General features: G+C 63.3%; 1 protein-coding gene across 2 annotated transcripts; it reads right to left on the minus strand.

Moving 5' to 3' along the window:
- Positions 1–8,863: 8,863 nt before the first annotated feature.
- Positions 8,864–13,614, minus strand: TLE5 (TLE family member 5, transcriptional modulator). 2 transcript variants are annotated; one of them, XM_004595670.2, is made up of 7 exons: positions 13,425–13,614; positions 12,574–12,671; positions 10,939–11,002; positions 10,516–10,560; positions 10,037–10,099; positions 9,557–9,631; positions 8,864–9,205 (listed from the first exon to the last, which is right to left on the minus strand). In XM_004595670.2, exons 1-7 carry the CDS (start codon positions 13,449–13,451, stop codon positions 8,987–8,989), a joined length of 591 nt encoding a protein of 196 aa, XP_004595727.1. In that variant the 5' UTR covers positions 13,452–13,614; the 3' UTR covers positions 8,864–8,986. The 2 variants fall into 2 exon arrangements, with proteins under 2 accessions (XP_004595727.1, XP_004595726.1); XM_004595669.2 differs by having other exon boundaries at positions 8,864–9,208; positions 13,425–13,612.
- Between the last annotated feature and the right edge of the window lie 7,601 nt (positions 13,615–21,215).

Here is a 21,215-nt window from a genome sequence, read left to right on the forward strand (position 1 = left end):
CCCCACCCCCTTTCCCGGGGAGTCCTCCCTCCTTCTCTGCTAATGGTGGTGGCGGTGGAGGGGGACCACGTCGCGTCCCTCGGTTGGAGAGGGCTCACCTCCCGGCATGGCTGAGCTGGGTGACCAGGGTGGTTGGGTTAGGGGGACACGTTCCTTGCCAGCAGTGCAGGGAGGCACTACTGGATTGCTCATGACTGGGAAGGGACCCGAGGGAGCAGACCAGGGCCCCACCCCACCCATCAGGTACCCCGAGAGGGGCCAGGAGCTGTGGCTGTACAGGCCAGGCCATCAGCACCCATGTGGGCACAGCACCCCTACCCCCACCCCCGCTGCTCCACTTCCTGTCCAGCTCCCTGCTGATGTGCCTGAGAAAGAATGGAGGACAGCCCAGTTGCAGGGGCCGCCACCCGGGAGACCCCGATGGAGCGCCTGGCTGCAGGCAAGGTCGTGTGTCACCATCTGTTTAACGCTGTGGCTTGTCCCCTACCACCGGGAACTTGGAGGGCATCCCACACCCCTGCCCCACCCCGGGGACCCCTAGGGACAGATAAGACAAAGGCATAGCTGGGTTACTATGTGGGTGCCAAGGGAGGACTGGGGGATCGGCCACTTAGGTCCACTCGGCCGCTTGGCTGGGCCAGGAGACCTGGTGGCAGAAGTTGGAGGCGGAGGGGGGAGGGGCCCCAGTGTGCCCATCCGCCCCACACACATACCTGTCCTGGTCGGAGCCTGCCCCCACTCCCTCCATAGTAGCCCCCTGCTCCTGCCCACCCCGGGAGGAGGGCTTGGGCCCCTGCCACTCATGGGGGCAGCCCAGATGCAGCTGGGAGCAGCCTGGACTGGTGCAGCCCCAACCACTGCTGTGGGCCTCTGGGCATGAGGCCTCCATTGTCTGTCTCCCTCCACCTCCACAATCTCCAAAACAAGGGAATACAAATTCTTTTTTTTTTTTAAGATTTATTTTATTTTTATTGCAAAGTCAGAGAAGAGGAGAGACAGAGAGAAAGATCTTCAGTCCGATGATTCACTCCCCAAGTGGTCGCCAGGGCCGGTGCTGTGCCTATCCGTAGCCAGGAGCCAGGAATTTCCTCCAGGTCTCCCATGTGGGTGCAGGGTCCCAAGGCTTTGGGCCGTCCTCAACTGCTTTCCCAGGCCACAAGCAGGGAGCTGGATGGGAAGTGGAGCAGCCAGGACTAGAACCGGCGCCCATATGGGATCCTGGCACATTAAGGCAAGGACTTTAGCAGCTAGGCCACATGCCAGGCCCAGAAATCCAAATTCTAAGCCCACACAGGACCCAGAGGCCTCCCTCCCTGCCCCATGGGGTCATGCGGCCACCGCCCCGCATGCCTAGGGGTCCCTGAAGCAGCTGCCAGCAGCCCAGGTCTGGATCCTCCAGACCCCCGCCTCCTGTGGCTGGGAGTTCCAGGGGGAGGTGCTGGCCCCGAGGCCTTTGTGTGTGCGTGGGTTGTTCCCGGCATGGCTCTTGAGTCTGGGCAGAGTCAGGTATACAGTGGGTGCACACCAGGCCACGAGGAGGAGACACCACAAATCCAGCCAGATGCAGCCGCGTCTTCCACTCATTGGTTCTTTGCTCCTTCATTTATGGGTTTGAAAAGACAGAGAGTGAGTGAGCTTCTATCCACTGCTTGACACCCAAGCCAGGAGCCAGATGCTCCCTGCGGCGTGAGTACAGGGCCTGGGGCTGTGCCAGCGGTCTGGGGGTGCAGGGCAGGCGGAGGGGACCTGGCCGGTCCTGGTCCTGACTCCTCCTGCGGGACTTGCCACCCCCACCATGGCCTGCCCCTCCACTCCACACCCCTTCCACCACCTCCTCACCTCCCAGTTCACCCAGCGGCCCCCTCTCCCCTGCCCTCCTAGGCTGGCCCCAAAACCCAAGGTGTTGAGAGGGAGAGATGGGGGGTTCCAGCCTCCAGCCCTGGGGGTACAGCCATCTCCTGAGAAGGTGTCAACTTAAAAAAAAATTGTTTTAAGATTCATTATTATTATTATTTTTATTGCAAAGTCAGATATACAGAGAGGAGGAGAGAAAGAGAGAAAGATCTTCTGTCTGATGATTCACTCCCCAATTCGATGCAATGTCTGGAACTGAGCTGATCTGAAGCCAGAAGCCAGGAGCCTCTTCTGGGTCTCCCACGTGGGTGCAGGGTCCCAAAGCTTGGGCTGTCTTCCACTGCTTTCCCAGGCCACAGGAAGGGAGCTGGATGGGAAGTGGAGCTGCCGGGATATGATCTGGTGCCCCTATGGGATCCTAGCAAGGCAAGGATTTAGCCATTAGGCTACCGCGCCAGGCCCAGGAATCCAACTTTTGCCCTTGGCCCTGGCAGCCCCGGCTGGCCCTCCCGTGTCTGCCACCTTCCCAGGGCACCCAATTCCCTCCTTTGTGGAACAGATCCCCAGGGCCAGAGCTGTCCTGGAGCCTGCAGCCAGCCCAGCTTCCTGCACAGTTCCACCGGAGGCCCCTGCACTGTGATCTCAGGGTACACACACACACACACACACGCATGGGGGACACAGACTTTCGGTGCTGCTGAATGTGGGGTTCACTGCCAGGGTAGTTTCCTGGGAAGAGGAGGGGGTCTGTCCCCAGCAGCTGGGCAAGCCCGCACACACTGCCCAGTGTCAGGGAGGAGGCCCTGGGCAGCCAGAAGCCAACAGCACCGCCAGCTCCCTGCAGACCCCAATTGTGCTTGGAAGCCCCATGCGGCCACAGAGGCCCACCCCCCTCCCGCCTCAGTTTACCCATCTGCAATATGCCAAATGGGGGTGGGGAGGGCCTGGGCCCTTGAGTGCTCCCCTGCGGCTGTCCACAAAGGCTGCTGGTTCCTGGCTGGGATTTTTTATGATGTGGATGTGGGTTTGGGGAGAGAGAGAGGGAGAAAAAAAAAGGAAGAAAGAAAAAAAAAAAAGCTGCGAGGCGGCTCTGGGGCCACGGATGGCGCAGACCACCTTAAATCAGCCCTGCTACTGTGGCAGCGCTCGCCGCTCGGGGTTGGCTGGACGCGGCTGGACGCGCCAGCCAACGGGCGCGCGCTGCTCCCACCTGGGTCCCTGACGTGCCCACGGCCGCCGGCCTATGGGGGCGCGGGCAGCAGCGGCCAATGGCAGGAGGCCCTGGGCTCGCCGCGCCAATGGGGAGGCAGCGGAGTGTCGGGGGGCCGCTTGGAGGAGCGGGGACCCGCGTGGACACCCGCGATCGCAGTGTAGGGGGGACCCTCCCCGTGCCCACGCGTGACCTCGCCCGAGCCGGCCCACGTGTCGCAGATGGGTAAACTGAGGCCAGCAGCGCTAGACACCTCCCAGGGAGGGACCCCCGGGCTCAGCCTTGGATCCCCCCTAGCCCCCACGGAGGGTGCACCTCCAGCCGGGGGTCCCCGGGGCGCGCAGGCCAGCCGGAGGGGCGATGCGCACTGGAGGACTACGCTGCCCAGAAGGCCTCGCGCGCGGCGCCGGCCCGAGCTGTCCGTCAAAGTAACGTGGGGTGCTCCCCCGCCCGCCGCGCCTGCCAGCTCCCGCTCCCTCCCCGCCGGCTGCGGGGCCCGGCGCGGTATAATTACAGCCCATTGATCCGACCCGGGCCGGGAAAGCGGCTCCCTCGGGGGGAGGCCCGGCCTCTGGCTTCCGACACGGCCAACCCCTGCCTGCCGCGCCCCCAGCTGCGCCGCCGGGCCACCAGCCAGGCCTGTCCCCTCCCGCTGGCCAGCGCGCCGGTGACCTCCTCGCAGCCGCTCCTGCGGGCAAGGAGGGGGCTCCTCTACCAGGCCTGGCCTGCACCTTCCTCCTGGAGGTCTGGGGATGAGGACTGTCCCTCTGTGCCTCGGTTTACCCAGGGCTGAGGTGACACTGTGGTGCAGGGGGCGCAGGGACAGTGGCCAGGCTGGAGGAGCCTTACCCCCCCAGAGTTTGGGGGATTGGGTCCTGGCCCTCACATCCCCCTGGAGAGTGTGTGTTGGTGGGAAAGCTGAAGCTGCTGGCCATGGACCTGACCTGCAGAAAGGGGTCCCTGTGCCTGGTGGGGCCAACCTGGCCCCCACCGCCCCCGCTGCCCCTGCCAGCCCTGCACCTTGCCCTGGAGTGGCCTGGCCAGCTCGGGGTGTCCAGGTACTTCCTGTGTGTGTGTGTGTTGGCATAGGGGGAACAGGTGGGTCCCGGCCCAGGGCCAGGAAGGACACCTGCACCCTCAGGTGGACCCTGGCAGGCAGCAAGGACCCCTTCTGCCACCCACGAGGGGGACCTGGCCGGCGGCCACTGTGGGCCAGTGGTTGGGAGTCTCAGACATATAAACAGGTGAGCTCGGAGACCTAGCTTGCCGCAGGCTGGCCATGCAAACACAGCACAGGGTGCTCCGTGACCTGCCCACCTGGGTAGCCGTGGACAGCAGTGGCGAGGGGCCTAGAGCAGTGTCATTCCGCACAGCCCTAACCCTGACATGGGCCCACGTCCAGAGCGCCTACTCACGGCACACGCGCCCCTGGCACCCATCGCGGAGTTGCAGGAGGCACAGCCAGGATCCAGCTCACTTTCCCAGTTCTAGTGGGTGGTCAGACCTGCCATCCTGGCTGGGCCTCGGTCTTCCCTGAGGTTACACCTGCTGAGACTGGCAGCTGTGACACACACGGGCAGAGAGCAGACCCCTTCCCCATTGGGGTCCAGTCCTGCCTCTCCCCACCACTCCCAGGCAGCCCCAGGTTTCAGGGGCCAGGTCCTCCCCTCCCCATGGCCCAAGTGATCCCAGCCCTCCAGCGCCCCCAGCAGCCTTCTTGCTGACAATGTCAGCACCCAGCAGGAGTCAACATGCAGCAGGTAGGTGTACCCCAAAACGCAGGGCCTGACCTGGGGTGAGAAGGCCCTACCTCTTCCTGTCGGCCTTGGTGACCAGCCAGGCCCAGAGACACCCCGCAACTGTCCCAGGGTCACACACGGGCACTCTGGGTGGCCCCCTTGCTTCTCCTGGGGCTCGGGCGGTGGGGGAGGAAGGGCAGGGCCTGGTGGAGTGCCAGTTCCCTGCACGGGCCACCCCCCTTCCTCCGGGCCAGGAAACCGCTGGAACCACAGCCTGGGCCCAACGTGAACCCGGACAGGCCTCAGCAGGCCTGGGACGAGAGGGGAAGGGAGGGTTCCAGCAGCAGTGGGACCCCAGGGGGCCAGGGAGGGGGGTGGCTGAGAGAGTAAGAAAGGCCTCGAAGGGGAGGGCGGGATGGTGGGGTGGGAGTGTGCAGCCCAGAAACCAGGATCAGGGGCTGCGAAGTGGAGGTGTCTGGGGAGGCAGGGGGTCTGGGCACCCTCTCGGCGGCTCTGACCTCAGAAAGCCCCCAAGCACCAGCCAGACCGACCCCATTAGTTCTAAAGGACGGACTGATTGATTGCAAAGGAAGCTGCAGCAAGATGGCAAGGGAATCTTCCAGTTGCTGGCTCACTTTCGCCCCAGAATGCCCAGAGCAGGTAGCGCTGGACCAGCCAGGAGCTTCTTCCGGGTCTCCCACCCACGTGGGTGCAGGGTCCCAAGGCTTTGGGCCGTCCTCCACTGCTTTCCCAGGCCACAGGCAGGGAGCTGGATGGCAAGTGGAGCAGCCGGGACTTAAATTGGCATCCCTATGGGATGCTGGTGCCACAGGCAGAGGATTAGCCGACCATGCCATCATACTGGCACCACAATTATTTATTTTCAAGACAGAGAGAAATCTTCCATCTGTTGGTATGCTCCCCTGATGCCCATGGCAGCCATGAGCCCCCAGCACGGATTCCATCCTCACTGTTTGCTGGGGGTATGGGCAGGAGCTGGTTGGGAAGTGGAGCCACCGGGACTCAAACCTGGTGTGCTGGACGCTGGTTGTGAGAAAGGTGTTGGCGCATTGTGCTACCAGGGTCGCATCCCCTTCAGAGTCTGCCCTCCCCGGGGAGGGTACCTCTCCTCTGCCATCTCCAGCTCGGCCTATCTGTCTACCCTGCCTGAGAACAGGCGGAGCACGGATTCCGCCAGGGGCTGGGGGCATGGGTAACAAGATGGGATGGGGAGCCAGCAAGACGGGCTGCAGGCACACCGCATGCTGCTGGAGGTGAAGACCGGGCTGGCAGCATCCAGGACAGCCCTTGCCCCATCCCGCTGCACCCCTCACCCCTCTACCCCCTTCCCTGGCCGGCCCTGCTGGACGCTGGCTGGTGGGGTTACTGAGGCAGCTGCGCCTCCATGGCCTGGTCCCACCCCCAGAGGATCCTGGGGCCTCTTGTGGTTGCTATGGTTACCGCCGGCTTCCTCTGGCTCCCTGGGAGCCTGGTGGCTGGGGGGCCCTCCCTCTCCGTCCCCCCCACACACCCTTCCTCTGGCCTGGGGACTCTCTCCACCTGTAGCCCGCTGAGCCGTGCCAAGCCCCCTCCCTACATCCTGGCCCGTGGGCGACTGGGGTGCCAAGCAAGGGATGGCACGGTGCTGCGTGCGCCCTGCTCTGCGCGAGAAGCTGGGGGGCGCCTGCTCCTCCTCTCCCTCTCCGCAGCCTCCTTCCCGTATCCCCCCTACGCCCCTGGCTCCCTGCCCGCGCCCTCCCCCGTCCTCCGCCTCATTAGGCGCGGCCGCGGCGCGGGGCCCATTAGCGGATCAATTAGCCGAGGTCGCCGGCGGCGCAGTCGTTAAGCCCCGGGAGGCGCGGCGGGGAGGGGGCGCGCAGCCCGCCCCGATCGCACCCCCCAGACCTTGGACAGGCTGGAGGGGCTGGACGGCAGGACCCCCGAGGCAGGGGCAGGAGCTGGGGGATCCGGCTGCTGACCTCCCCTCTCCGCCGCCCTGCAGGAAGCCCTGGCTGCTCCAGCGACCCCCGCTCCCACACCCGGGGACTCCTTCAGGATCGGAAATCAGCAAAGTGACTTCACTGGCCCCACATCGCTCCGCGGCCGTCACCATCCCAGATCTGCCCCTGCCACCTGGGGAACCTTGCTTGAGGGACCTGGCTTATCTCTTGCCCCCTGTTGAGGGGTTCTGGGTGAGAGAGACCCCAAGGCACCCTGCTGTCACCAAGCTCGTTTTTCTAGATATGAGCAAGCTGGGGAGAAGGGGCAGGCTGTGACACAACAGGACCCCAGGAGGGCACTGGGGCGTGGCTGCAGGGTGCAGGGGACGAGCACCCACTGCCTCTCCAGGGGCCTATAGTGGCCGGAAGCTGAAGTCAAGGGGGCGTCCCAGCCAATGTCTTCAACAGGGACCCTTGATTGCAGAGTATCTGTGTGTTTGGAAACCATGAGGCCTATCTGAGTTGCTCAGGATGGGAACAGAACATTCCAGGGGCTAAGGGAGAAGGGGACACACCCTGGGGGAGTAGCCAAAGGTACCTCACCCACAACCCCCCTTGGCTGGGCCAACCTCCTGGTTCTCCTTGCTGTGTGGTATTCCACTCTGAGGCTGCGGCTTTCAGCATCAATGCACGTGGAGGTTATTTCCAGCTCAGGGCAGCTGGGACCGATGGCAGTGGCCTGCCACACTGGCCAAGGCCTGGCAGAGTCCTGGGGGCGTACTTCAGGGGAACTGACCTGGGAGGGGGCCGTCTAAACTGGAGAGTAGCAAGCGGTTCCCCCACGCAGGTGGCTTGTACAGCTAAGTTCCTGTTTGTTTTATTCCTACTTATTGGACAGAGACAGGGCGAGATCTTCTATCCATGGCTCACTCTGCTCCCCAAACGCCCACCACGGCCGATGCCAGAAGCTGGGAGTTCCCTCTGGGTCTCCCCCGTGGGCCCGCCACTGTTGCCTCCCCTGGCGTGGGTCGGCAGGAGCCGGATGGGAAGCGGCACAGCCTGGGCAACAGGAAGCCCCTACTGGGGTCCCCGCCGGCCACGTGGACAACCAGATGGATGCAGTGGGTACCTGTAAGCAAGTCGGCTGGGCAGGGGTGGGAGGACATACCTAACCCACAGGGAACATAAACGGGGACCTGGCGTGGCAGCCTAGTGGCGGAAGTCCTCACCTTGCATGCTCCAGCATCCCATATGAGCACTGGAGCTAATCCCAGCAGCCCCACTTCCCATCCAGCTCCCTGCCTGTGGCCCGGGAAGGCAGTGAAGGACGGCCCAAAGCCTTGGGACCCTGCACCCATGTGGGTGACCTGGAAGAAGCGCTGGGCTCCTGGCTACAGATCAGCTCAGCTCTGGCCCTTGTGGCCACTTGGGGAGTGAACCAGCAGATAGAGGATCTTCCTCTTTCTGTAAATCTGATTTTCCAATAAAAAACAAACAACATCTGGCCAAATCCAGCTTTGTGTCTTGGGCCTGAAACGGGGTTGCCTCCTCCCCCGCTTCACCTTGTGACACACAGGCCCAGCTCCCCGCAGTAGAGGCCGGCCACGTGGGGGACTGCATTTTCTTAAAAACGTTGGTCTTATTTAAAACAGCTTCTAACGGAGCAGGGCAGCGGGAAGAGGAGGAGCCGGAAGAGGAGGAGCCGGAAGCGAAAGCCAAGAGGAGCTCAGTACCCTCATCTTTATTGGGGGAGGAGGAGGAAGGCTGGGTCACCCACCCCCACCCTGGCTTCTCCCAGCTAAGCTCTGCCCCTCCCGCCCCCCTTTCCCAGGAGGGGGACCCTCATGGAGGAGGTGAGTGGGCAGGGCGTGGAGGAAGAGGAGGGCGTGGCGGGGAGGGGTGGTTGACCTCATGTTGCATGCAGTGCCAGGGCGGGAGGTTGGTGAGGGCCAGGCGGTCGCCCGTGGGCAAGAAGCGGGCAATGCGTGGCTCCCATGGGCCTGGTCCCCTACCTGCCCCCCTGCGACTTAAGCAGGTGTCACCTCTTTGGGCTGCAAGGGGAAGAGGAGGAGGAGGGAGGCCAGGACTGGGGTGTATGTTTGTGTGTGTGTGTGTGTGTGTGTGTGTGAGGGGTACAGGAGCAAAGCCAGGGGGCAGCACACGGATGGGGAGGACCCCGAGTGGACACTGGAGCCGGACGCACTGCCTGGGCTGTCTCCCTGCGCCCCGGCCTCGGCCGTCTGCTAATCCGACTTCTCCCCGTCGTCGTCCTGGTGGGTGTCCCCGTCATGTCCGTTCTTGTCCTCCTTGGAGAGGTGGGCCTGCGAGCCCAGCGCCGACAGTGACAGGAGACCGGTGCCCGCGCTCACGGCAGGCAGTGCCGGCGGCTGCAGCCCCACGGGCAGGGGCGTCAGGGGCAGGGCCAGGGCCTGCAGCTGGGACAACTGGTGAGCCTGGAGCTGCTGCTGCAGGCGGGACACAGGCAGGACTCAGAGGCCTCGTCCAGGCAGCCCTGGGCCCAGGCCCGACCCACACCCAGGCAGCCCCGTCCCCCAGCCACACACCCAGGCAGCCCCGTCCCCCAGCCACACACCCAGGCAGCCCTGTCCCCGTGTCCAGTATCCTGTCCAGTCCTGATCCCCCTCCAAATGGCTGGCTGTTCCCAGCCCCTGTACCCCCTTTCCCTGTGCCTGGCCTGGCCAGCCTTGGTCCCTTGTCCATTGTCCTGGCCAGCCCTGGTCACCCTCCACGTGGCTGGCCATTCCCAGCCCCCGTGCCCCTGTCCCTGGCCTGGCCAGCTCCCGCACACCTACCCTGATGATGGAGTTCAGCTCAGGGGCGGTCACTTGCTTAGCCCTCTCAATGGCGCCCAGCACCTGCTGCTGGTGCTGGTGGGAGGGAGAGGAAGAGGTCAGAGAGTGCCTCCTGCTGCTGGGGCGAGCAAGGGACCCCAAAACCCAGATGCAGGCGGAGCAAGCACCCTGCACTGGCTCTCCACCCCACGCTCCTGGGGTCCCCCAAGCTCCCCCAAAGTCTGGAACGCACCCTCGTCTTCCCTTTCTGCCTTGGCTGTTAGGAAGGCACCCCGAGGTTCAAGAGGTCCAGAGCTAACCTGTCCTCACACTATGACTCTGGGGTGTGGCCACACGTCTGCACACACGTGCTTGTGTGTGCACCTCTGGTGGGGTCGCACCTGCCCCCGTGAGCCCGCTCTTGGGGAGGACCCAGGCGCACAGCCCAGCATCCTGGAAGGGTTCTGCCATCCCCTGCTGCCAGCCCTGGGTGGGCCTTACCTCCTGGGAGAGGTAGGGCAGGACCTGGGCGCAAATCCCATTCAGCCGCTTCACGATTTCGGCCTGGAAGAGAGGACCGGGCAGCTCAGGGAGTGGGGGGGGCCCAAAGCTACCTGAAGGGGAGAGGCCAGGGCTGGGGGCGGAGCCTGTAGCCACCTGTGAGGGGCGGAGTCTATCACCACCTGCACGGGGTGGAGCTAGGGGTGGGGCCTGCAGCCACCTGTAAGGGGTGGGGCTGGGGGCGGGGCACACAGCCCACCTGCAATGACGGTTAGGGGCGGGAGGCACATCCACCTGTAAGGGGCGGAGCTAGGGGTGGTGCCTGCAGCCACCTGTAAGGGGCGGAGCTAGGGGCGGAGCACACAGCCCACCTGCAAGGGGCAGAGCTAGGGGTGGTGCCTGCAGCCACCTGTAAGGGGCTGGGGCGGGGAGTGGGTGTGTGGGTGTGTGCCTGAGGCCGCCTGCCCCCCAGCACCTACCTGCTTGTGCATCTCGATATTCAGGCCGTAGGACATCTCGTAGTACTGTGGGAGGGTGGGGGACAGCACAAGGAGAGGGAGGTGGGGCGGGGACCCGAGGGGAGCTGACGGGCAGGGACAAAGACAGGGAGAGGAGGGCCCAGCTCCGCCCCCCCGCCCGCCCCTGCATTCCCGGGCTTCTAATCTCTGTCTGTGGGTGGGCCCAGACGGCTGGCCGCCAGCCCCTGGGGAACTGGGCCTCCCCGGGGGAGGAAGCCAAGAGGGTAAACAAACCTGGGCCCCACTGCTGACCCGCCCCCCCTGCAGGGCCTTCGGCTTGGGTCTCCCTCCACCCCTGCCAGTTCAAGACCCAGTGGCGGAGGCCCAGGCGGGGGACTCCAGGCAGCAGGAGCTGGGGTGCAGGGGGCGCCCAGGGGTAGTTACCATCACGTAGTGGCGCTGCATTTCCGACTTCTCGCTGGCCAGCTTGTCACATTCCAGCTTTAGGCTGAGCAGGCACAAGGCAGGAGGAAAGGGGTTGTGTGTGCAGGCAAAGGTACCCCCACCCTGACCCCTGGAGGGCAAACACAAGGCACCCCTAAGATGCTGGTGAGGCCTTAGGCTGCCTGTCATTTGCAGTGGGGAGGGGGGATCCCCAACAATGCCATCTTCCTGTAGCTGGGCAGGATCCCAAGGTCGGGGAGCACAGAGCCCTGACACAACACACCCCCTCAAGGGCGGCAGCAAGCAAGGGGGAGTGTCGTTCAGGTGGGGACCCTGTACCTTGTGGGTCCTTCCTTGTGTGCCCCAGCAGGGAACTGGAGTGTGTGAGGGTATGGGACCCCATGGTGCAGACCCCACCTGACACAGCCTGCTCCCAGACCTGGCCCAACATGCACCCTGAAGGAGCAGGGACCACCCCAGGGCTGTGACTGCCTGTACCCAGCCACGGTGGGGAGACCCGCAGGGAGCTCCCCGCTCCCGCCTGGCCCAGTTCTGACCCTGCTGCTGTGGATCCAGTCCCTTTGCACACCTGACAGGAGGCTAGGAGGGTTCAGGGCTCAGGAGTGTACCCCAAAATTTGGGTGTTGGTTGAAAACAGTCCCCCAATAAAACAAGCATGGACACAACAGGTTTCTGTAAGGCTGTTTTCCCTGGGGTGGTCGTCAGGCCAAGGGCAGCTGCGGGCTGCACCACAAACCCCCAGCCACGAGCCCAGGCTGCTCCCCTACCCTACCCTGCTGGGTACACTCACAGCTTTCAGGCCTTCCTGCCCTCTGACCCCAGAGGTGGACAAAATGTATCCATCTAGGGCTGTGGAGGTGCAGGGGGCAGGCTGTGGGGGTGCAAGGAGTAGGCTGTGGGGTGCAGGGGGCAGGCTTGGGGGTGCAGGGGGCAGGCTTGGGGGTGCAGAGAGCAGGCTTGGGGGGTGCAGGGGGCAGGCTGTGGAGGTGCAGGGGGTGCAGGCTTGGGGTGCAGGGGGCAGGCTGTGCAGGGTGCAGGCTTGGGGGTGCAGGGGGCAGGGTGTGGGGGTGCAGGGGGCAGGCTGTGCAGGGTGCAGGCTTGGGGGTGCAGGGGGCAGGGTGTGGGGGTGCAGGGGGCAGGCTGTGGGGTGCAGGGGCAGGGTGTGGGGGTGCAGGGGGCAGGCTGTGGGGTGCAGGGGGCAGGGTGTGGGGGTGCAGGGGGCAGGATGTGGGGGTGCAGGCTGTGGAGGTGCAGGGGGCAGGCTGTGGAGGTACAGGGGGCAGGCTGTGGGGGTGCAAGGAGCAGGCTTGGGGGGTGCAGGGGGCAGGCTGTGGGGGTGCAGGGGGCAGGCTGTGGGGGTGCAGGCTGTGGGGATGCAAGGAGCAGGCTGTGGGGTGCAGGGGGCAGGCTTGGGGGTGCAGAGAGCAGGCTTGGGGGGTGCAGGGGCAAGCTTGGGGGTGCAGGGGGCAGGCTGTGGGGGTGCAGGGGGCAGCCCAGTAGTTGGGCCTCCATGTTCCCATCTGTGTAATGGGGCTCCACGTGGGCTCAGCACGAGTCCCGCAGTGGGGTGCCCCAGGCCAGGCGGGGACCCCCGGCCCCCAGCCCCCAGCTCACCTGTGATACTGTGCCTGCAGCAGCTGGAACTCATCTTTGATGCGGTCACATGAGTCCGACGTGGTGAATTTGAGCTGCTGGGGTAGGTGCGAGGAGCCCTGTGAGAAGGGAGCGTGCTGCCAGGGTTAGGGGTCAAGGCCAGCAGGGGGAGGGGGCGGGGCGCCCCTTCCTACTCCAGGGGGGCAGCTTGCTGTGGAGCCCCCCATCACCCCACTTCCTGGGTCCTGTTTACAGGCGCCTGGGACGGCCCACACCCTCGCTTCCTGCCCCCACTCTCCCAGGAGAAGCTGAGGGGGGACCTGGGAGCCTGGAGCTGCCCCCCAAGCTGCGGGGAAGCCTTGGAGGACCCGCCCTCGGCAGAGGGGATGGGGCGGGGAGACTGGACATGTTCCCAAGTTGGAGGGGGGTGCGGGTGGCGAAATCTAGCAAAGAAGGGCCTATCCCAGAGTCAGAAGCCTTGAAGGGGGGGTTCGCCCGCCCCAGATCTCCAGCGCCCCTCCCTCTGGGCCACGCTCTTCCGGGAGGGGGTGCGCTTTGGCTCGCCGTCCCCCCTCCCTCCACAGGCCGCTTCCCCCACCCCCCAACCAAGCAATCCCAAGCTAGACTCCCAGAGCGCCCCAGGCCCGAGGCCAAGGCCGTCCCAGGCCCAGCCTGGCTCGGTGGGGGGGAAGGGGTACGCCAGGCCGGCAACGGGGAGGGGGGGTTGGCAGTGGGTAAGCTGGAGAAGCTGGGGAGCCCCGGAGGGAGGGGTGCGCTCCTGCCCGCGAGCCTGGGGAGGAGGGGGTGCGCTGGGCCCCGGGGCCTGGGAGCCGGGGGTGGGGGGCGCCGGGTCGAGCCGGGCCCCCGCTTACCGAATGCCTGCTTTGTGGAAACATCATGTCCGTCGCGGCGGGGGCGCGGGCTGTGCCCCGGCTGTGCGCCCCGGCTCGGGCTGCGCGGGGCGCGGGGCGGCCGCGCCTTTGTCCCGACGCCTCCCGCGCCCGGCCTCGCCCGCTTCCTGCGCCCCCCTCCCCGCGCGCCCGGCCCCGGCGCGCCCCGGGCCCCGCTTCCTGCGCGCCCCTCCCGCCCCTCCCCGCGCCCCCGGCCGCCGCTGCTATTGTCTAATGGCGGCGACGCCGGCCGTGGCCGCCGCTCGGCTCTGCGGAGACGCTGGGCTCCACCTGCCGCCGCCGCCCGAGCCCCGTGCGCGCCGCCGAGGGGGGCGCGCGCGCCCGGGGAGGCCCTGCGGATCCCCACCCCGGCCCGCCTCCCGGGGCCGGCCCCGCCGCGGTGACCTTGGGCCCCCCGGCCTGGCCTTGCCGGATGCGCCTCGGGGTCCTGTCCACCCCCACGACGCGGGTGCAGGGGGCTGCCTGCGTCTACACCGCCTGCCGTGTCATGGCCGCGCGCCACGGACGCGCCGTGTGACCTTGGCACACGGTGCTTCTCGGTTTCCTGCCATGTGCAGGGGGGGCAGCGGGCGCTCCGCCATTCCACTGCCGGGCAAACACACACACACAGTGGGCGCCTACTGTGTCCCAGGCCCCAACACCCCCACTTCCCTGCTGGGAACGCCCCAAGACAGAGAAGCACCAGAGGGTCCGCTGGCCACCACCGTGGACACCGAGGTGTATGCGTGTGAGCGAGCCAGACCAGTGGGCTGCCCGAGGACGGGGGGGGGGGGGGGGGGCGGGAAACGGGGGGACAGGCTGGACAGAGCCCCCCACTCTGGGCTGGTGAGCCTGTCCATCTCTGGCCTGCTTGTGGCCACTTGGGGAGCACCCCGAGTGACCCCAGCAGCTGTCAGCAAGATCTGGGGCAGATTTATGTAATATTCCAGAGAGAGTGAGTTAGCTTCCGTTCACTGGTTCCCCCACTACATCGCCTCTACAGCCAGCACTGGGCCTACCAAAGCCAGGAGCCTGGAGCCTCTTCCGGGTCTCCCCGGTGGGTGCAAGTGCCTCTGGAGGCCTTGGGCCGTCCTCCACTGCTGTCCCAGGCCACAGCAGGGAGCTGGATGGGACGTGGAGCCGCCCGGGATTCGAACTGGCGTTCTCACAAGCGATGCTGGCACCTCGGGCTGGCTGAATGCCTCTGAGCACTGTCCCTTCACCCTCCCCTCCACGTGGCAACAAGGACTTGCCAATTCCTTGATATTTCTGAGAGAGGAGAGTTTGTAGCAGTCACTCCAGTCTGAGGCCCTGGTGGCCTTCGGGGGGTGGTGGGAAGGCCAGAGCTGACCCCTATTCTGGCTGTGGCGAGTGCTGAGCCTGGAACGTGGGTCAGGCCTCTGAGACCCCAAACAGCAAAGCAGCAGGCAGGGGCCGGCAGGACACCCCATGTCAGGGTGCGTGTTCCAGTCCCGATCGGTCCTGTACATTTGAACACTGTGAAATAATAATAATGATCCTAACCCAGTCAGCGTGTGTGGGTCGCGACAACCTTGAAGGGCCAGCGGGCTTGTCTGTTCTGTGTTTGAAAAAATATATATAAAGTTTTATTCCACTGAAAGGCAGAATTTGAAGGAGAGGCTCTTCTGTCTACTGGTTCACTCCCCAAGTGGCTTCAAAGGCCGGAGCTGCGCCGATCCGAAGCCAGGAGCAAGGAACCTCCTCCGGGTCTCCCATGCGGGTGCAGGGTCCCAGAGCTTTGGGCCGTCCTCTGCTGCTTTCCCAGGCCACAGGCAGGGAGCTGGATGGGAAGCAGGGCAGCCAGGACTCGAACCAGCACCCATATGGGATCCCAGTGTGTGCAAGGCAAGGACTTTAACTACTACACTATCACCGGCCCCCTAGCAATGTCTTAAAGATGAGAGAATGCAGAGTGGGGGTGGCTGGGCCAGGCCACCCAGCAAGGACTGATTTTGGTCTGGGTTCACTGTGCATGCCGCCCTCAGGGGAGGCAGGATGGCAGAACCAGGCAACGGGGGGAGGGGGGCCCTAGGTGGTGTACACAAGGCTTGGCTTCGTCCGTCCCTCTCTGGATGGGGCCAGGCCCTGGGCTATACTCCATGTGAGCCGTGACAGCCACACCACAGTCCCCAGGCCTGGCTAGCGTCATCCGCTGGGCGGCAGAACGGCCCCCCTAACCCCCCGCTGGGAAGGAACGGGTCCCCTCGGACACTGGCGAGGGACTGTGCCACGCCCATCCCCGACCCTGTGTGCCCACCACCCTGTCTTCCTGTCCCTAGAGGCTACGGGGGTCAAGCAGGGGCCATCGGGCAGCCGGGGTCCAGCCGGCCTCTCACAGTAACAAATGAGTACCGAGATCCCAGGCCCCGGGGGCAGAGCTGGGCGCTGCTGCCGCGTAATGAATGAGTCTGCTGGGCTATTCATCAGAGGCCGGGAGGAAACAGGTGGCCGTGGTGCGCTGGGGGGACCTCCCTCGGCCAGGCCTGCAGGACCATGTGGGGCGGGGGCTGCTGGCCCGGCCACCTGGGGCTGTGCACCACGTGTGTTTACAGCCCAACCCCTGGTCCCAAGGAGTCGCGCTCATTGGTTCATTTCCCAAATGAGCATTTGTGGAGCACTTGCTGTATACCAGGCACGGACGGGGCAGGGGACATCCCAGCTGTGACTAAGGTGACAGCAGCTGTTACTTGCACAGCTTAGGAAAATTAAAATCAGAGTGGGGTGGGGGCCCGCGCTATGCATAGCAGGCACCGGGATCCCGTGGGACACTGGTTCTAATCCCGGCTGCTCCACTCCCCATCCAGTTCCCTGCTTGTGGCCTGGGAATGCAGCAGAGGACGGCCCAAAGCCTTGGGACCCTGCACCCGCGTGGGCGACCCGGAAGAGGCTCCTGGCTCCTGGCTTTGGATCGGCTCAGTTCCAGCCGTTGCGGTCACTTGGGGAGTGAACAGGGGACGGAAGATCTTCCTCTCTGTCTCTCCTCCTCTCTGTGTATCTGACTTCCCAATGAAAATAAATAAATCTTAACAAAAATAAATAAATCTTAAAAACAGTGTTATTCACCTCCACAGTCACTATATATATTTTTTATTTCACTTCGTTTGGAAGGCAGAGAGAGAGAGAGAGAAAGGTCGCTGGGCAGTGTGGCTCACTCCCTGGGCCTGGGCTGAAGCCAGGCGCTCCCCATGGGCCTCCCACGTGGGCAGCAGGGCCCTGGGCCCCTGGGCCTTGCCGGGTGCTTCTCAGTAGGGGGTGGGGGACACAGCCGCTGGGACAGCCACCCCAGGGGGACCCAGCCCAGCGAACACCGCTCCGCCTTCCAACGAATGTAAGTTGGCCTAGAGATGTGTATGTATGAAATAAATGCAAATATTCCCTGGGCAGTGAGACACATAACCCCACGTGGACACGGGAGCATTCTGGAAGTCCTGAGGTCACTTTGTCTTCAGACCTGGACTGTCCCATGCAGCCCGCGGGGGAAAACTTGGGTTCCAAGTTCAAACTCAGTTGCAAACACTTCAGCCCCAAGGGCCAGGTGTTCTATGGAGAGCAGTGGACCTGAACATTCCAGAACCTTCTAGAACGTTCTAGAACGGGGCAGCTACTCAGTCCTAGGCGATCCTTTCCCAATGACCTGGGCACCGTTTCTGGGGACATCAGAGGTTGACAGATCTGGGGGTGCGCGTGTTGTGGAGTGAGATGGGGCCTGAGGATCCCTCCCGACGAGGACAATGCGCCCCGGGTGTCTGTATTACCCAGGCAGGGGCTTCTGTCTGGCTGTGGTAGCCCCAACCACACAAGAGTCCACGCTCCCAGGGCTGAGCAGCCACAGGTGACCCCTCTGTACTGGACAACACCCACACACAGGGCACCCCTGCACCTTCCAGGCTCCTCACCCCATCAGTGCTGCAGTTCCAGCAGAGTCCATGCGAGGGCAGAGTCTCCCAGCAGCTGCACCCCAGGAGGAGATGGGGTGAGCCCGCCAGGCAGGGTGGCTCCCATTGCTGGGCCCTGGCATGCCCTGCCTGCGCAGGGGCCTTGGGGTGCACAGTGAGCCCAGCTGCGAGTCTAGGGTCCACTGCCCAGCGCCCAGCAGTCAGGGTTGCCACCCACTCCTTGTCCCCAGACACGGCCCATTGTGCCCTCCGGGACAGAGTCACCCAGGTTAGAGCTGGCATTCTGTTCACACATTCCATTCAGAAATGGGAGGCACTTCCACTCTTAAAAAATGTATAGCCCTGGGTCCGGCGGCGTGGCCTAGCGGCTAAAAGTCCTCGCCATATGGGCGCTGGTTCTAATCCCGGCAGCTCCACTTCCCATCCAGCTCCCTGCTTGTGGCCTGGGAAAGCAGTCCAGGACGGCCCAAAGCTTTGGGACCCTGCACCCACGTGGGAGACCAGGAAGAGGTTCCTAGTTCCCGGCATCAGATCGGCACGCACCGGCCCGTTGCGGCTCACTTGGGGAGTGAATCATCGGACTGAAGATCTTCCTCTCTGTCTTTCCTCCTCTCTGTATATCCGCTTTCCAATAATAATAATAAAATCTTTAAAAAAAAATGTATAGCCTTGGTGCAGTGGCTCATTGCTAATCCTCCTGTTGCACACGTGGGGATCCCACAGGGGTACCAGTTAAAGTCCCAGCTGCTCCACTTCCCATCCAGCTCCCTGCCTGTGGCCTGGGAAAGCAGTGGAGGACGACCCAAAACCTTGGGACCCTGCACCCGAGTGGGAGACCCAGAAGAGGCTCCTGGATCCTGGCTTTCGATTGCCTCAGCTCTGGCTGTGGCAGCCACTTGGGGAGTGAACCAGCGGACAGATCTTCTCTGTCTCTCCTCCTCTCTGTATATCTGACTTCGCAATCAAAATAAACAAATCTTTAATAGATAAATACATGTAAAATCGTCTTCCTTGACTGACACAGTCCTCTGTCGTGTTCCGTGACCCGAGCTTTGACCCCTGTGTTTTTCCTGCACCTGCCACATTTCTCTAAGCTCTTTCTTTTCATTCTGAGAGGCATTAAGAGAGTTCAGGCCATGCTTGCCGTCCTGCATGCCCACAGGCAAGGCTGGGCCAGGCTGAAGCCAGAAGCGCCATCCAGCTGGACACTGGCCGGTGACTGGCTCGGCCATGGAGCCAGGCCCCAGGTCCCAGGAAACCCAGCCTGCCCCACAGCTAAATGGGCCACACGGAGACTTCCACTAAGGAATTCCATGGAGTAGGCGTCTCAGCACTGGAGGAGACACAGGAGGCCAGGGTTTGAGTCCCGGCTCCTGCCTCAGCGTCCTGGGGTACAGCAGTGACACCGTGGGTACGTGGGTCCGTGCTGCCCATGGGAGGCCCAGGGTACTCCTGGCTCGGGGTGTCACAGCCGTGGTAGCCATCTGGGGAGCCAACCAGGGGCTACAGGATCTCTTATTCCCTCTGGTGCTCTAACAGTGACTTTAAAAAAAGTTATTTATTTTTATTGGAAAGTCAGACATACAGAGAGAATGAGAGACAGAAAGATCTTCTGTCCCCTGGTTCACTCCCCAAGTGATCACAATGGCCGAAGCTGAGCCGATCCAAAGCTAGGAGTCAGGAGCCTTTTCCGGGTCTCCCACACGGGTGCAGGGTCCCAAGGCTTTGGGCCGTCCTCCACTGCTTTCCCAGGTCACAGGCAGGGAACTGGATGGGAAGTGGAGCAGCCGGGACTCGAACCGGCACCTATATGGGATCCTAGCACTTGCCAGCTGAGGACTTAGCCACTAGGCTACCACATCAGGCCTTCTAACGATGATTTTTAATGTAACTCTCTTCTATATAGGGACCAGCTTAGGGTGGGAGGTCAGAAAGGGGGCAGCGTGGTGGACAATCCCCGTTACTGGAGAGAAGGGCCGGGCCTATGGGTGTCCGGGGGTGGGGTGGGGTTTGGCAGCTTCAGTGGCACCTGCCCTGGGCCCTGAGGCCTTGGTTCAGTGCCCCGGCATCCTGGGCACCCCGGTGTCCCTGGGAGCAGCCCGTCTGCCTGCCTGCCCACTCTGCCTTGCACCTGGGCAGCTGTGTCCAGTCCCGGCCTGTTAGAGCCGGCGGCAGCCGTGGAGCTGGGGTTCCCCGTGGGTCGCCAGGGTCCTCACCCGGGAAAACACGGGGCGTGCCTGCGGTTTTCTCCCTGTGTATCTTCGTCTAACAGGATAAGGGCACTGGCAGAAAAGGCAAGTAAAAGATGGGTTCATTTTGCTGTAAACTTTTTAAAAAGATTCATTTTAAATTTCATTTTGTAAAAAATTGATTTATTTTTACTGGAAAGGCAGAGTCACAGAGAGAAAGATCTTTCATGTTCTGGTTCACTTCCCAAGTGGCGCAACGGCTGGAACTGAGCCGATCCGAAGCCAGGAGCCAGGAGCCTCTTCTGAGTCTCCCATGCGGGTGCAGGGTCCCAAGGCTTTGGGCCGTCCTCGACTGCTTTCCCAGGCCACAAGCAGGGAGCTGGATGGGAAGTGGAGCAACCAGGATACAAACTGGCACCCAGATGGGATCCTGGTGTGTGCAAGGCGAGTATTTAGCCATTGAACCATTGCACTGGGCCCTGATGTGAGCTTTGCTTAAAAAATCATCAATTTAGGGCCAGTGTGGTAGACTAGCAGCTAAAGTCCTCACCTTGCACGCTCCAGGTTACCATATGAGCATTGGATCTAATCCCAGCAGCCCCACCACCCATCCAGCTCCCTGCCTGTGGCCTGGGAAAGCAATTGAAAAGGGCCTAAAGCCTTGGGACCCTGCACCCGCGTGGGAGACCCAGAAGAGGCTCCTGGATCCTGGCTTCAGATTGATCAGCTCAGTGGCCGTTGCAGTCACTTGGAGAGTGAATCAGAAGATGGAAGATCTGCCTCTCTGTCTTTTCTCCTCTCTGTATATCTGCCTTTCCAATTAAAAAGAGAGAGAGAGAGAGAGAGAGAGAGAGAGAGAGAGAGAGAGAGATGCCATTAAAAAAAAAATCCATTTGAAAGACACACAGAGAGGGAGAGAGATCTTCCACCTGCTGGTCCCCTCATCAGATGCCTGCACTGTCTGAAGCCAGGCCAGGTGGGAGCCAGGAGCTCCGTCTGGGGCTCCCACGTGGGTGCAGGTGCCCAGCACCTTGAGCCCTCCCTGGTGGGCGTCAGCAGGCAGCTGGGTGGGAAGTGGAGCAGTTGGGGAGCCCCAAGTCAGGCAGGGCCCTGGTGTGCCGTTGGAGCCTGTGGGGTGATGTTCACCCCAATCTGACCCCGTAAAGCCTCCCTCGTGGCCTTGGACCCTTCCTAAGTCCCAGCTCCTCCAGGTCCAAGGCCATGTTCCAGGGAGGAGCCCCCGCCCCCCACCACAAGGCCACTAGGCCCCGGGTGGCCCAGACTTTGTCCTTTTGGGTGGGGCAGCTAGTGTCTGTCAGCTCCTGGCTGGGCTCCAGGGCTGGCCTAGTTTCCCCTATGTGCCCACCCCAGCCACTGCTGGGCGTCGAGGAGACAACCGCCCCTGTCTTTCTGCCCCTGCACAAGACCTGGACACAGCCTGGGGTGGGAAGGCGAGGGTGTCCTGGGGTTCCTCTCACAAGGCCTGTGGCACCGGTTCAAGCCCCGGCTACTCCACTTCCCATGCAGCTCCTTGCCTGTAGCTTGGGGAGGCAGTGGAGGACAGCCCGTGTGGGCCTTGGGACCCTGCACCCGAGTGGGAGACCCTCATGGAGCTCCCTGCCCCTACAGCAGCTTCTGTCTTCCCAATCTATAATCAATATATGGCT

Source organism: Ochotona princeps, chromosome 33, assembly GCF_030435755.1.
Source record: "Ochotona princeps isolate mOchPri1 chromosome 33, mOchPri1.hap1, whole genome shotgun sequence".
Lineage (NCBI taxonomy): Eukaryota > Metazoa > Chordata > Mammalia > Lagomorpha > Ochotonidae > Ochotona > Ochotona princeps.